A 16,271-nucleotide genomic window follows, 5' to 3' on the forward strand; every position below is an offset into this window, starting at 1 on the left:
GCCTCGTGGGATTTGGGAGTTGTGTACGTGGTTTAGGAATGTGAGAATATCAACGTCATTTGAGTACAATCTTGACGTACGCACTCTCTGGCGGTGCTGGACAACCTCGTGGTTTCTATGGCTCGCTATTCTAATCGCAATTTCTGACTATACCATCAAAGAATGTATGTAGAGTCACAGGCTGCTCGCTGAGCTTGTGCCCTCCTGCAGATGTGTCGAGAACGACTAGTCTCGGCTTCGAAACTTGTTTTTACAGCCTGTGACGCAATTGTATGAATATCGCCCATACCCACAAATTCTGGACAAATGCATTTTTTCAAATGGGAGTTGTTTGTGAATTCATTTTTTTCGCGTATAGTAAGATTGCACCATAACCAATATGTCGGTAGATCTCTCCTGGGGACGCTTGTAATTTTCTATTTATTGTCAGAACGCACCGCACTGGTTTTCTATGGCAGTCTTAACTGCTCGGTGTGATCGCAGGACAAACTTTAAAAACGGGATTTTTCTACGCGTCGGACGGTTCGAGCGTACCCATCAACATGTTCATAACAGTGCCTTCTGTATTCCAGTTTGCCTCATTTAAGGGTGACGTACTAGAAAGCTACACTTGGCTGTGCTTGTGTCTTCCGGCTCAAGTGTCGCGACTTTATTTCCCATTTTCAAACAATAAACAATCTCCCCCTTTCATCAAAACAGTAGTTTTACTTTTTTATAGTCTGTGACGCAACTGATACACATGTCACCCAACGCCGCCGCGACCTCAGAGACGCTGGTGCCACTGTCTATTCTTTCGCTCATGCCCAGGCTGTTAAATGGCATAATTTTAATTATTTATTATACGCTCAGGGGCAGAGGCAGTGAAAAGGGCAGTTGTTGTAAGCATATATGTAATAGTATCTAAGTGCAATTAACTCTGCTACGGTTTCTCCTAGTATTCTACAGCAGGGATATGCAGTAAAATAAAAATGGCAATCAATTCATTTCGTTGCAGAGGCAGCGGGTGCGCGTGATCCCCGTGTCGACGGTGTACTACGAGTGGCGATCGCACGTGGGCACCTTCAGCGTGTTCGGCCACGAGAAGAAAGCGTACGCGCCGGACTACCCGCAGACGTGCTGCTGCGGGTGCACCATCCTCTGAACGGCGCCCAGCGGCCGACGCCACTTCTCCTTCCACGTGCGCAGCTGTCCAATACGAGTCTGTATATGCAGCGCATATGTTTCGTTTCCTCTCTCGGCATAACAAAAGGCACGAGTGACGTCACGCAAAAATATTTCGATGCCTTTTTGCTGCTGGGGTGGAGAAATTGCTGCGTTACAGAGCGAGGGGGTCAGCTTGGTGATTCGACGACATGGCACCGATAAGCTCGCAGGTTATGACTTAAGAGAGCGAAGTACAAGGTGGTGCTCGTGTTTTCCTTCTGTTGCCATACACTGAACTGCGAAAGAGCACAGTGCACACCCCACCGTGCTTGGGCTGCTTAGGTCAAAAGCCTACGTCACATAAACGTCGCGTGCCCTTCCATCCACGCTCCCTTGCGGAAGGTTGGCGAAGTTCTCTCGGGACTGCGGCCATTGCTGTGGCCAAGAGGGAAACGAGCTTCTGATTGCTCGGGACAGAGAAGCGCTGGTATCAGTGGTCGTCCTTTGTCGACTGTCAAGTACGGCCCGCAATTTTACGACGCGCAGTCTATTTATTGGAGGCGCTGAAGGGCATACGTGCTCTTAGGCCCACCCCAACTTCCCGCTAGGCGTTTTTTTGTTCTTTTGATATAGGACAAAAAAATGAGCGAAATATACATGATATTGATTTCATAGGCAAGATAAGAAGCAACATATTTAATCGTTTTTCTGTATATGTGTTGGCGCTGCAGCAATTTACATTTGTTTCGTTTTTAATGCGGCGTAGTTGGCCGTATCGAGAACGTTGTTCAAGCACCCGAATGAGGCTCCATATATCAAAGTGTCTTCGGACATCTATTTCTCTCTTTATGTAAATAGTAGCGAGCGCACATTGCGGCACGGTAAAGAAATATGGTTGTGGACGCAAAGGCGGCGCGCTCGCCTGTCTCAGCTGCAGCATATGCTATTCCATCGCGTATTCTCGACGCTGTCGCTTCATCGTCATTCCTGCCTGAAACATTCTCCAGCTCTGCGTCATCGAAAGTCATAAACCTGTCGACCTTTCCGTTCGTCCTTTATTGCACTCGGTTGGAAAGTCACGTCGGCAGCGCACGTCGGCGGGCGTCTTCACTCAGGCGTACTGCGCGGTCGCCGGGCAGATCTGACCATCGTCGCGGCCTCTCGGCTCGCGCGAGTGCCTCGCGAAATCGCACTTGCGCCCCACTCCTCCGCACCGCCGCGAGCCAATGGAGCGCGAAATACACTCCTCCAAAGCGGAGGCACGTGTGAAGGAACTTCCTTCCAATGAACCCGCCCGCGTCGGTCGAAGATGAGAGGGCCTTCGCGTCGCCCCTCCCGCAAGGACCGGCGTGTTCTTCTGATGGTCTCCCCCGCTTCGAGCGAGCGTCACCGCTCAGCGCGCGCCGTTTCGTCTTTTTTTTTTTTTTCGGCGATGTTGTGCTGTTTCGTCGCGTGTTGGGGGTAGCATCGTTTTCTTCGTCTATTTATGCGCAGAGAGTCTCTCTTGCCCCCCTTCCCCCCACTTCGGCTGCCAGTTTACTTCGTTTGTTGCATGCCTTGCCCCTTTACGCGCTCTTCGACCGACCTAGACGCGGGAGGGTGTGTAATGGATGTCCGGGACGTGCCAAGAACGCGCTGCACGCGAGGATGGCACGCGACAGCCTGGGGCTGGCGTCTATTTCGGCACGCCACATAGTATAGTCTAGGTGGTGCTGCCACGGGCGCGCTACGCGATCCACTGAGAATGGAGGCTTGCTGCTTACGTCGTCCGGAATCGGGATGGCGGTGGTGGTCGCGGTAGATTTCTTGGTCGTCAGTCGTCACACTGCGGTGCACAGAGCCGATGGACACAATGCAGTCGAGGGGTTCTGGAAGCGCTTGTAAGCTTCATCGATAGCGCTGCCTGCAGTAGTCTGACCGCCTGTGCGTTGGCTTGCCGGAAGACGGGTCTATAGACATGACACCGTGGAAGCACGTTTCCGTTCAGGTCTCGTGCGTCGGGCGCAAGGTTCGAGCTATACGAGCATAGATAAGAGCTACAATAGAATGAGAGTGGGGTGTTCAGAAAAGGGTCTTGCAGGTTGAGCCTGCACCCTTGCCTCCTGAAGTCAGGCAACCTTCCTTGATGTAACAACCTTATATCGAATGAAATCAAACTGGGATGTTACACATTTGAGGGCTGCCCATTGGATCTGCTGGCAGAGAACATCCTTGCGAATGCTGCTGTGAGGAATCGCTGCCTTGTCTATGACCGTTATGCAGCGGTGAGTGCTAGTAAGTGCTATTTGAGATGCACTTTTGTTGTGTTAACAAAGCTAGAACATCACTGTATTGGCATAAACACAATGAAATGAGCTAGCTTTCACGACGTGGAGACTGTTCACAGCCAAGCCTCCCACTTTCAAGCTTCGTACCATACTGGCTGCCATATGAGTGGGCAGATAATGTTTGGTAATGAATTCAATGGTAAGGGCAGCAATATGGGCTGAGCAGTTGTTTAAATACATGCATTGGATGCACCAACAATCAACTAAAGAAGACAGCCTGCAAGGTTATCGAGCGACAGGTCACACGTTCCTCACCAAACAAAGTAACGTGTCAATTAAGTTACTCTCAGGTTGCCATCAGTCTTGAAGTGTGTACGGCTTTCTGTATTCAAGCGGGTATTCTATAGCTGTCTGTGACCTTTGTGCAGTGGGTTTACGAAGTGTTGCGTCTTGCAAGTAAGGTCAGAGTTTTTGCTAGTTCTTTTGCTCAGTGACCTCTTGGTTATGGATATGTGCTTGATATTCTGTTGTTGCCGAGACTTGTTTAAATGATGAGCTTGTACACTAGAGTTGTAGCCTGTTCTCACATTGTTGTAATATATGCTGTACGTCGGGCTTTCTTTTCTCATTCAAAATGCTCGTTGTCTGGCAACATGTGTGATGTGATGATTGTCATTACTGTACATTGTCCGCAGCGTGTCGCATGCTGGATAAGTGTTGTGCTCGAGTCCATGCATGTCTCTCTGTGGCACTGAATGGATCCGGTATATGAGAATGCAGGCGAAAGCCTGCACGACAGCACTGTTGTTAGAAGGAACTACACCATGTATGTTGGTCTAGAGATAGAACATCGCAGATACTCTCGCGACAAACATTTTTCAGAAATTGCTGTAAGTGTGTCACTGGTGTATGTGTGTATACGGTTCCAGAACATTCATGAGGGCAGTTGTAAGGGTCTGCTGAAGGGCTGTGTTCAATGCTACTGGCAAGCAGTGAAGATGAACAGAATAATACCAGCCAGGTTGAGGGAACTTATCAATTACGTGCATTGTGCTGCTTACCCAAGTTGTCAGCAGCTGGTTAGTGTCACGCTGGTTAGCGCTGCACACACAGTGTAGGCTCGACAGCATCCTCCATTACTAAAGGCATCAATGCGAAGACAGCAATACTATAATTGGGCTCTAAGAGACACATAACAGTCTCCACCATGATGTTCCTCGTTTGTGCTTTCTATGTAAAGTGAAAGTGCATAACAAGAGCAGCTCGCTGCATTGCGTGCAATGGCCCTATGGGACCAAATACTCGTGCTCCTGTCTTTGATTCGTTGTGCACTATCGTGCTCTCAAGTTTCCTCCCCCAAAAGTGCACGATGCAGTGCAATACGCTGGAGCGAGGTCCAATCAGTTGATACATACTCCATTGTACCAGTCTCGCGCACAACGTGTGTTTGTGGTCGTGACCAACTCCTAAGGCGTTTGTTAAGAAAATCAGATCAAGGGAAGTTCAGAGGCTGTCATGAATTTTCGGCCCAGGGAAATTTGTTGAAAATTTATAAAAAAAAGCAGTGCTCTTTTACACTTTTTGAAACTCGGATGAAGCGTCACTCGCAACTCCTGAGCACACTCGGACAGCTGTGGCGCTGCCAGACACATACAGCTGCTAGCCAGAGCAAAAAGATCCAATACTCAGCATACAGCACTCAAAAATGAATTCTCAGGTACGGCAGTCGTGCATCTGTCCATCTCCAAGGTGGCAACATTGATAATAACTACGCACGTGCAATAAAGCTTATTACATCTAGCAGAGATTGTTTGGGTGTCAGGTCAGCTCTGAACTGCAGCAAAGTTTAGCCTGTGCTTACATTTTGAGATGTACAAAACAAGAATGTGCTGCTGGCATTCTGCGCACAGCGGCCCACTGAGCAGTTATGCTAGTGGTATATATGCTGTTCATAAATGATGTGAAAGTCCGACTGCATTGTGCATGTAGAGACAGAATATCAAAACTGTTGAAATGTGTTAAGGAAATTGATGCTACTGCACCATGCTATGACTGCATAAACTGCAATGAAGTGATATGATGTTGGCACTTTTGCTAAGGGGAAAAGCCCAAAGCAGAGCTCTAGTGCGCAAAACCAACTTTGCACGTGCCAAGTTAATATGGCAAAATTAGGTGGCTGTCATTGCAAACTTCTTTTATACGTATGTTCAATGCTTCTTTTAACTGGCAGGAAAACATTTATCACGGCTTGTCTTCTTTGAACTTATGGGCACTGAGAAGATGCAATACTCGTTACCCTGATGATAGAAAGAGCACCAGAGCCCACAAACCAGGGTGAAAATGATGTGCGTCATGTTACTTTTAAGATTAACAGATAGAGATTCCTAGATGCCTGCTCAAAAAGGGTACTAACATCCATGGCCTTTGCTTGATGCTATGAACAAGCCTAGTTGTAGTGTGTATTAAAAACTAATGCAACAAATAAGTTCTTCGGAACTGTTCTGCATATTGCTTGATCCTAGCAGTTCAAAAATGTGCATGCCCCCTAAAAAAAATTGGACAACTAAAACAGAAAATTCAGGGCAATTAAGGCCACAAAACGTTCTAGAGCAATGTGCGAGGGGTGCAAAGGGTTGCTCAAGAAAAGTACGAGGTGACAAATTTTGCATTTTTAGTTGGGCCATCCACATAAATATGTATTGGTGACATAGCTGAGCCCTAGATACAGGAGAGGAGCATCAATATATGCATGATAATGTGCATCACTGTCTTGTCGCTACAACTAACCACTGCCAAATGGACTGAAAGCAAGACTTACGAAAAGCTAGCCATGACACAAAGAGAGAACACTAGAAAGCAAAATAACCTGTAACCTGCTTTGGACAAAGAACAGACATTGCTTAACTTCTTGCCTTGCTTTGCTGGAGCACAGACTCTAGTTATAATAAAAAGAAGACATTGCTGATGCCTTGACGCTGTTTAGCTAGGAACAAGATTCCTGCCGGCTGGGTACACACTACTGCTGTACACAAAAAACTGATCTTTGATTTCATGCAGGAGTGGACGAGTAGCACATTGCACATCTGCCCCTCAGTCCTCTCAGCTGTACCAATCAACTTGGCAATATGTACATGTGTACCTATTCCTTTCATCACTTTCCTTTGCTCCTTTCCAGATCGAAGGAAATCTCAATATGGTATGCTGTGTTTCACTCTGTGAACATGTCTTATGTTTGTCACTTCAAGAGCTGTTGCAACTGTCAGTAAATTTTATTTAAATCTTAATGCGTTTCCATAAATGAATGCACGCACTCATTCACTCTGCAGAAAAGACCAGAGCGCTGTGCGAGATGCTGGTTATTAAAGAAATTTTTATGCGACAAAGCAACAAAATAGGTTACGAGGTAGGCCATAGTATACAGGGTTCCAAATTAATTTAGGACACCTGGGGTTCAACCCGAAGAGAAACCTTGGTACACTGGCAGAACTGGCCTCTATGAAAATGGAGCCACAGTGGCCGGGATTTAAGCACCAATTTTGCTCCGCAGCTACACGGCAGAGCCATTGAATTACAGTGGCAGGTAAACGTACTCATACTGTTTCAAGAAATCTATAAAATTACGATGGCTAGATTGGCGACAGTGTATGCAAGCACACAGTTTGTGCCTTTCATGCCACGGAGGTTTTTTCAAATGCACTCGTGTATAAACCAACAGCAATCTTTGATGTGAGCGAGATGCAGTGGCAAGGAAAAAGCTGAGGTTATGCTCCATAGGAATATATGCAAACAAAGGTTTTCTAGGCAGTCTTCATATTTCACAGTGAGCCTATGATATCGTCCCCTTGTGAAGAGAAGCAGAGTACATGCTAGAGCTGAATGTGGAAGTATGAAACACCATTTCAAAGAAATTGTATTTTTAGAACACTGTGATACGTGCACAAGGGAGTCGCCCCTGGCTGGGGGCACTGAGCGGGAGCGTGACACACGGATTGTGTAAACAAAATTTTCAGATAATTTTTTCTTCTTTCATGAACTCATGAATACAATTTCGTATACTCATGAAGGCGTCCGTTAACGGTTGGAGAGTGCTTTGAAGAACAGTGTGACAGAGTATGCAACATCACTCCAAAGCTTTCATCTTGAAACATCATGATAAACTTGTGAACCCGGACATACTCCTAGCAGGTGCTCTATCGGCTGTTTGTTTCTTCTAATTGCACAAGCTTCTCGTGGAGTTCGACAGGCTCCTGAGGTGCTATGCTTGATCACTAATACAGCCATTCAAACCAGCCTAGACATCTCTATACCAAAAGGAGTTTCAAATGGTACGATCAGCGAACGAAAGCAAACCGCACACTGCAACGCAGACAATACCCCCGCTGTTTCCGGCATCCGCTAGCATCCCCTATGTTTGTAAACATAGTGTTGGTCAATATGGATGGCAGTAAAAAAAAAAATGGAAAAATCTGCACCTGCTACTTGAACTGCAGTTTTACAATTTTTTTCAATTTTCTAAAGATCTCCGTGTAGCTTCCCTCTTTTATCCCCTACATGGTGCAGTTCAGGTGCCCCTCAGATTGAGACAGTTGCTGCGCCTTTCATTAATACAACCTTCACCTCCACTGGCCCAGGGCCAGCAGAATTACGTACACTGAAAATGTGGCTTCTCCTTCACATTGCAGTGCCACGGTATTCTATAAACTTGTACGCTAAGAAAAAGAAAAGGACACAACTCGTTTCATTACAAAAGGACATCCGAAACACCGCCGGCTTTCTTTATTCTCGAAAAAAGAAAGAACGGACGCTATGAAACAAGAGGAATGTGAGATGTGTGGCGAGTCTATGCCTGAAGCTTTGCCTTAGCACTGTAGGCAAAGTACCAGAGTAGCGCTGCAGCCAACCCAGCCACAAATTCGCTCTGGATCCAGGGGCCAAGGTAGGTGCCCTGAGTAAAAGACGGGACACAGGATTTTGAGTTCCCATGACAATTCAGAGAATGTGCAATGAACACATTTTGTGCAAGCTGGATGTTATATGGCAAAACTTGCTAGCGTTGTAAATATAGTGGACTCTCGCTAAACCAAACTTAAGAAATGTAAAAATTTCTATTATTCAAATTGGTGCTCTAGTTCCACCAACATCAAGTATACTAAAAGGCTCACCTTGTTTTGGACTCCACAGAACTCGAACAAAATTTCAGTCCACCTTGAGTTCAAATTATCAAGAGTCGTATACTGACAAAATTATTTAATGCAAATATGGAAACGAGACAACGCTTACAAGTGGAAACGTACAAGTGGAAACGTTCAAGGGTGACCAACCTCCTTGAAAACTTTCAAAGTACAACAAAGCACCAGTCAATTTCTAGTTTGAGCAGTTTCGGAGCGAGATAATGCTATTCTTTTTTTAATGTCAAGGTAAGCAGCCAACAGTGCAAGCTGATATAGGTGTTGTTTTGTTTGACAACTACCTGCATTGCACTTATGACCAACAGTGAATGTTGCAAGAATAGAACATCTTTTAAAACAGTTAATAGCATATACAATTGAGGTCATAAGTACAGTTACTTCAAAAAATAAACAAATTACTGGAGCAGTGGTTGGGGTTATGACAATTTTTACTGGTCGATACAGAGCAACCATTTTTCTGCATAGCAGAAAATTTTTTTTACTAGTCCACTTAGTGGTGGCGACACCTGCATTTCATCATTTGACCTGTCCTAGCTTTTCAACACTCTGTTTTCAGCGAAGCTAAAATCTCTGTCATTACAACACAGTAATAATATCGATACAGGCCAAGTTCAACTTATGCTTAGTGTACCTTTAATTACATGGTCAACAAAAATAAAATAAAATATGCTGTCACCTGTGATGGTGCCTGTCTTAATCATGCGCGAAAATTACAGCGTGGTGTTTGCAGTGGTGCCATCTGCTGGAAATGTAGCCAGTTACACGAGCTCTACAATAAGGGAAGACTTCTAGCTACAGCAATCACCTATTACTAAATCGCTAAGTAGAGATATAAAGAAAGCTGACAAATTACAAAAACCGTAATTGGACCAACAGGGTACAGGCAGCAATCCAGAGGCTGAGGAGTTGGCACATGGATGCTTTGGAACCACGTGATTACGCTTGGCAAACAGAGGTTGACGTGGCGCATGGGAATCGAACAACTGTTCTCTTTGCTAGAGCATATAATTGCAGCGCTGCCTAACAGCTCTGGAGGAGACTGGAGGCACAGTCACCACCTTTACACTCTGACCACCTGCCACCTCTACCCACTCCCTGCATCGATCATCTGAACGATATCGCGCTGCTTCTGCAACACAGCAGCGTAAAGAGATGCTGCAGCAGTCACTGCCTTGAGCCAACAGCTCATGCATGCACAAATGTGTGCTACCATCAAATGTAAGTCTCCTCTGTTAGCAACTGCAGTTTTGTGCAAATGCATGAGGATCAAGAGACATTTAATAGAGCAAAAAAAAAAAAATGGTTCCTCTGGATGACCACAGAGTACTGTTACGATATTCACGTGGATTCCTGAGGAAATTTCCGCAAATATAAGGAAAAAAAAGACATAAGTGAGCTGAGTAACACCGACTACCTTTTCTTCAAGCTAGATTAAGAGCCACTGAGTGAAAAAACTTTCTCCTCGAGAATTACCTTTTAACTGAAAGCAAGAAAAGGAAGGAAAAGAGAAAAGAAATTTAATTTCTTTCCTTAATATTAAACCTTCTCCTTACCACATCTAGTCAAATTGTTCAATTTGTCAATTTGAACGATGGCCCTAATACTAGAGCTTGCTTTATCACTGCACTGCGTCACTTCGCCCGCAGTGTTTGCAAACACTGCTCAACCTCATCCCAACTGTCTGTCATCGCCCATCATTCACCTGGTGCTTTCTTCAGGATTAGAGATTAGCCTCCCCTCCCCCCCCTACCCCTCCCATGAAGGTATGCATTGAGAATGCAGCTTTCAGGAGGACTTGGGGCAAAGATTACTCCCAAAAATGGTCGCAAAACGTGTTGCTTGAGTACTCACTGGATGATTAACGTTGATTGTGAAAAGGGGTGTCACACCCTGGAGGCTTTCCCCAGTTCGCTGGGCCTAAAATGGCAAGAATACATAAACATATAAGCTCGCTTCATCAACATCAAAGATACTAGCAATTAAAAATGATGATCAGTTGGAAAATATATCAACTGAGAATCAGTGGCCCAATTTGTGCTGTACCTTTCGCAGTGCACCGTAGCCTTCTTCATCGTACACCCTGATAAGATAATCCCCAGAGTGTGCCTTGTTCAGTTCTTCTGTCCAGCTCACTTGGTAATCATTGGTCTCGGTAGATTTGATCACAGGAACAATCTTGCCTTTCACGTCCGCATACAGTGGGACGTTCTGAAACACAACAAATGTTGTTAATTAAACGACCTTTACGAACCCAAGTAACGCTACAGGCACATCATGTAGGGGGTCTGCCAATTACTCTGACCACCCTGGAGTTTTTAAAGTGTAGCGAAACCTTGGAAGAGGGGTGTTTTTCCATCTGGCCTCCAATGTGGTGTGGACGCGGTGAACTTGATCAAACCCAATAAAGCACGACGGTGATGCTTATGATTCCAGAGAAGACAAGGAAAAAAAAATGCAGTAAAGAATTTTTATCTCATGGCATTTGTGTAGCAGAAATGTTAAATCACCAGCAAGCATGCAAACCTTTGATCTGTCCAGCCCTTAAACGGACCATGAAATTATATTTACTGAGGTTAGGAACAGTGCACAAGCAACTGGTATTCCATTGCTTTTCACCGCACTGCAAAATTTTTAAGCGAGCTTCATTAACACCAAAGATATCGGCGATTAAAAATGGTACTCCTCCTCTTCCACCTCAACTCATCCATGCCGCCGCGCCACAAAAAATTAAGAAAGCAGGTTGGTACTGTGCCCTACAGCATCCTGCACCCCCACACGCCACTTTGGCAGGCCCATTGAGAAAGCTTACCCTGATTATCCACTTCACTTCAGAGGGGAAGTGTGGATAAGAGAGTGGTAAGGGTAACCCTAACTAGTTGCTAGCAGCAATTTTTAAGAACTATTTGTAAATTATAGGGTCTACGCTCGGCTTTTTTAAAGTTGATTTGAACGCTCACGAAGACCACCTCTGCAGATCTGTTGCTTTAGAACACGACCATTAAAATCATTTTGGGGTTCCTTTAAGCTCGGGTCAACTTCTGTTCAAAAAATAAAAACAAATGAGGTAAATCACAGATAAGGTCTGCTCTGTATAGTTTTTGAAAACATTTGTCCCCAGCACCATTATTGCAAAGTCCACTGCAGAACAAAGGCAGTAGACCCCAACCAACCTAGTCCCATGCCAATCGTGGCCAATCTATCCCTGCACTAAGGCCGTCAAATCTGACGTAAATGTGCACACATCCCATATCAGGGCTGTGCACTGTGTGCAAGGTATCTATCATATGTACTCGTATAGCCGCCGCGGTGGCTGAGTGGTTATGGCGCTCAGCTGCCGGCCCGAAAGATGCGGGTTCGATCCCGGCCGCGGCGGTCGAATTTCGATGGAGGCAAAATTCTAGAGGCCCGTGTGCTGTGCGATGTCAGTGCACGTAAAAAAACCCCAGGTGGTCGAAATTTCCGGAGCGCTTCACTACGGCGTCCCTCATAGCCTGAGTCGCTCTGGGAGGTTAAATCCCCCATAAACCATATGTACTGGTATTCTGATAGTGTTTTCACAAATGCATTTGAACAGGAAGTGCCTTCCCAGAGTACTCCATTGAATCTTTATGTACACAAAGATGAATGCGTTGCATAATAAGGCTTCAGGAAGCACATGGCTTGCCACCATGACAGCTGAAAAGTCAGGAAGGATGAACCATGATGTGAGAAACAACCATTACATCAAACTAAACATTCTGCTGCCTGTTGAGAGCACTTGTCTGAGGCTTGTGATACGATTTTACAGATGCGAACTGCACTGCCTTGGGAGAGCTGTTCAGAAGTAAACCTGTCGCTGGCATTTCTACACCCTGCAGGACGCAAAGAGTGCAAGAGTTCCGCATGCCCACTCTACAAAAGCAGGCTATTTAAGGTTTCATTGCATTAATCACCTAGGCACCCAAAGTATCATGCTTGCTCTTGTTCACCCGCCATAAGGGCACATGTGTACCATAACCTTTCCAGCCAAAGTGAGAAACTGTTACAGCAAAGGTGGTTACAAAGGAGTTTCAATGTTCCTTCATCTTCATTTTAAGGACCTTTAATGGTATTACACTGAAGCCTTTGTGTGTTAGCTAGAACCAAAGCAATGCCAGCGCAACCATAGCTATAAACAGGCAGGCCATGATATGTTCTAAGCTTCAACACCATGGCCCTAACAATATTGTCTTTCTTTCCTTACGCTACTTTTCTGTGGTCATGTCGGCACTATAATGACAGTGCAGTATGGAAGGTCTCTCAGCAGCAGTTCCTCCTATAACCCAGCAAGCGAGCCATAGCACTGTAAAGAATGTACAGTCATTGCACAGCACCACCACTGCTTCCGTGAACAATGCAGCCGATGGGAGCGACTCACAACAGAGGCTTATGAAGGAGATGATGTCATGCTCATGAAAAGCAAGAAGGCATGGCCTGACAGGTGCTTTTACAACTACATATTATGAAGTTTTATGAAGTTACGAGTCAGGGTGGCAAGAAACCAAGTGGGGAGATGGGATCATGAGATCTGCTATAACGATGCTATCACGAGAGATTGCTAGATGGCTGTGGCAAATGCAGAATGCACAAAAAAAGAAATCTATGCTGGTTGGCATGTTGAGCTCAGTACATGCGATCGTTTTTCAGCTTGTGTTTTTCCCAAGGCCATTAATAGAGTGATAACCTCAGCCTATTTGCCACTGCCAGCAAGAGTGGCCATTGTTGTCCGAGGGTATTTGTAGGCTCCTGGCAACAGTAGACGCCAATATGTTATAAATGCTGTATTGCTAGCTACAACTGTATTTAAAGACTGCCACTCACGAAAAAATTTCCACAGAAATATCTTTTGTTGAAGATCGCCGGTGAAGAGAAACCTGCCAGCACCTATCACTTTGGTGACAAGTGGCACACCAAACTATTTCTTGAAGGCACTGGCATAAGCAGTCATTCTGCATGCGTAGTTGCAGCCTATACAAAAAAATTGACGGTGGTTTAGCTCCGGTTAAACCTGGAGTGACGCGATAGCTACGGCTGGCTGAGTGGAACTTGGTCACGTGACCAACCATGTGACGAACCACGTGATCAGTCACGGCGGCAAGTCACGGCGGCAAGCCGCCGGCAGCTGCTCCGCACCATGTGACAGCGTGGCAGCTCAGCCACACGGTGGCGGCGCCGCCAAGCTGAAGGCTCAAAATGCTGCCGTAACATAGCTCTCGCTACAAAACATCTGCCACCATTCAACAGCTTCACTGACAGGCCTCCACTGGTATTAAATTCAAAGCGGCAAAGTGTTAGGGCGGTCATAATGATTGTTGTAGTCACAGAGTATGTGACTTTAGCTACATTACTGGCATGCCACTCGTTACCGATCGCTACTGAGACTCCCGATGCTTCAGTGTTTCTTTGATCGAGACAACACTGGCTGCTTGTTGGTCCGGTGAGACAAGCAACAAAGCATTCCCTTCCCTACAAGGGGAAAATGCACCAAGGGAACAATCAAACATTTGTGTTTCATAGATGCTCATACTGCTGCCAGTCATTGTGAGCTACTTTCCAACTCGGCTTTAACAAGCATGGGTGCAAACACAACTTGCACATGGTGTGATGTGCTGTGCCGAGTGCAGAACAACATGAGATATCACCATAAGCGCTACCAGCGCAAGTTTACCATAGTGGACAAAGATGGCATGAAGTTTTTCGTTTCCACGTTACAATTGCTCACGGCTAATTTGCAATCAGTGCCATGTGATGCAATACACAAGTCAAGTGTGACTACATAACTCAAGTACATAACCTTTCTTCAACCTGAGCCCCTTGAACAAACAAAAAAACAAAACCATCATCCATATCTGATGATCAATAGTAAAAAAAAAAGTAGGGCTAGTATTTACAGCTGCTATAGAAGTATGCTTTTAGGAATACCAGAAGAATGCACACCGGTACAGAAATGTGGGGAATGTGAGCGTGTACTTCAGTTTTCAGTGGTACGGTTGACCTATCAGCAGAAGAATCGCTAGAATGCAGCCCTTGAAATTCGGACATGCATAATAGCCATGACACTCAACCTCACACACTAAGCCACGGAAGCCGCAGTCAAATTTGGGGACTGCTCAAGATAAGAATACAACAGCCAAGATACAAAAAGTCATCTGGATGTTCCAACAAACAGAATTACACATGCCACTGCATGATGCCTACACTGATCTCCCTTCAGCACGAATGCTGAAGTAACATCCAGTAGCACTGAGCCCGTGAAATTGAAAGAGATTCATGGGGACCTTTCAGTGTTCCATTCTGCTTTAGCAAGGTGAGGTCCAGCTAAACTCATTTGTCACCTACTAACACTTCAAAGTTGTAACATTTAAGCTTATACATGCTATAAAACACTTATAGTAACGCTGCATGCACATCAGTTCGATATCCGCAACGAGGAAGGGGAAACGCACGGCACAGAGAACCCCAGTGCTCATGCTCCACAACAGTGTGGTGGAGATATATTGGCAGAATGAGTTTCGAACAAGGAATGGGAAATGTTCGCACAGTGTTTGTTACCTGAACGTTTTCCCGGCACCTGAGGTGAAATTCGGCAATGAATGCGATGTTTGCGACGATGAGTCCATCAGTGGTGGTGTAAACCTTCGGAGTCACCTCGGGGTTGTCGCACGTTTTGCCTGCAAGACATCGCAAAACGAAAAGTCGATATTTTAAATTCCGTGCACCGGGTGATCTAGTGTGAGCCAGGCCGTCGAACAGAAATAAGCTTTTCTGGGCTTTGTTGAGGAGCTCGTCAAATAGGGCCACCAACGCAAATTTCACTGACATATTAGTATCTCTCTTTTGGGCAGTACGTACCACTTGAACGCGTCACCAGTTGATAGGAAAGTAACGTTACTCAACTTAGATCTAACTGAAAGCTTGATCTGAATCTTAAACAGTCACAGGAAAAACTAGATTCCGTCCAGTTCTGCTAAAGAGAAAAGCTAATGCTTTGTTCTTCTAGTTCCCGAGAGCTTCATTTCAGTACACCGATCACGACAACGTTTCTAGCAATACTCGTAATGACAGCTAGCCCAAGCAGCACAAGTCATCGGCCCAATATTGCAACAGGATGGTCCCATCATGGTCCATTGTAGGGCCAGCTTTGCCAATACAGTTCCAATGTTGGGCCAATTACTTGTGCTGCTTCGGAGGGAGCAGATGCTCAAGCCAAGACGTTAGCGGGATGTTAAACCGGAGACTGACTTTCAGACGTCACAGTCCTTTAAACTAAGCACAAACAGGAGATGTGCACTGACTGAAAGAACAAATATGAAGTACTGCAGTTTTATACACAAGGTCGACAAAGCAAAAGTGAAGCTTACCATGGCAATGTCCAACACAAACCAAAAGGAGTGCGGCGACAACAGACCTCATCGCTGCCATGTTGCTGAAGAGGGGGAGAACACGTGTAATGACGTGTAGCGCACTCTCGCACGCAGCACATTCAAGATGATACAACCAGAAAACCCAGTAGTTAATGAAAACGTAGCAAAATAAAACAATGTAGCAATTTTTGTGATTTTCACGTTATAATAGTTGTCACAGTAAGTTTTTGTTGCATAATTTGAACCACAATTATGACCAAATCTATAATCTGTTTGTGCTCTGTCCAAAG

The 16,271-nt window shown here is 45.4% G+C and overlaps 2 protein-coding genes across 5 annotated transcripts in view; one reads left to right on the plus strand and one right to left on the minus strand.

The window, feature by feature from the left end:
• Positions 1-6,694, plus strand: part of LOC144098845 (protein SSUH2 homolog) — a 72,397-nt gene extending 65,703 nt beyond the window's left edge. For all 4 annotated transcript variants that reach the window (XM_077631754.1, XM_077631753.1, XM_077631755.1 and 1 more), the window contains one exon: positions 995-6,694. In XM_077631754.1, coding sequence (XP_077487880.1) covers positions 995-1,141 — 147 coding nt within the window. In that variant the 3' untranslated portion in view covers positions 1,142-6,694. The remainder of the gene's footprint in view (positions 1-994) is intronic.
• A 1,452-nt stretch (positions 6,695-8,146) lies between these two features.
• Positions 8,147-16,131, minus strand: Tapdelta (Translocon-associated protein delta). The gene is made up of 5 exons (XM_077631758.1): positions 15,979-16,131; positions 15,170-15,288; positions 10,643-10,807; positions 10,451-10,516; positions 8,147-8,355 (listed from the first exon to the last, which is right to left on the minus strand). The coding sequence occupies exons 1-5, from the start codon at positions 16,037-16,039 to the stop codon at positions 8,251-8,253; spliced, it is 516 nt and encodes a 171-aa protein (XP_077487884.1). The 5' UTR covers positions 16,040-16,131; the 3' UTR covers positions 8,147-8,250.
• Positions 16,132-16,271: the final 140 nt, after the last annotated feature.

Source organism: Amblyomma americanum, chromosome 7, assembly GCF_052857255.1.
Source record: "Amblyomma americanum isolate KBUSLIRL-KWMA chromosome 7, ASM5285725v1, whole genome shotgun sequence".
NCBI lineage: Eukaryota > Metazoa > Arthropoda > Arachnida > Ixodida > Ixodidae > Amblyomma > Amblyomma americanum.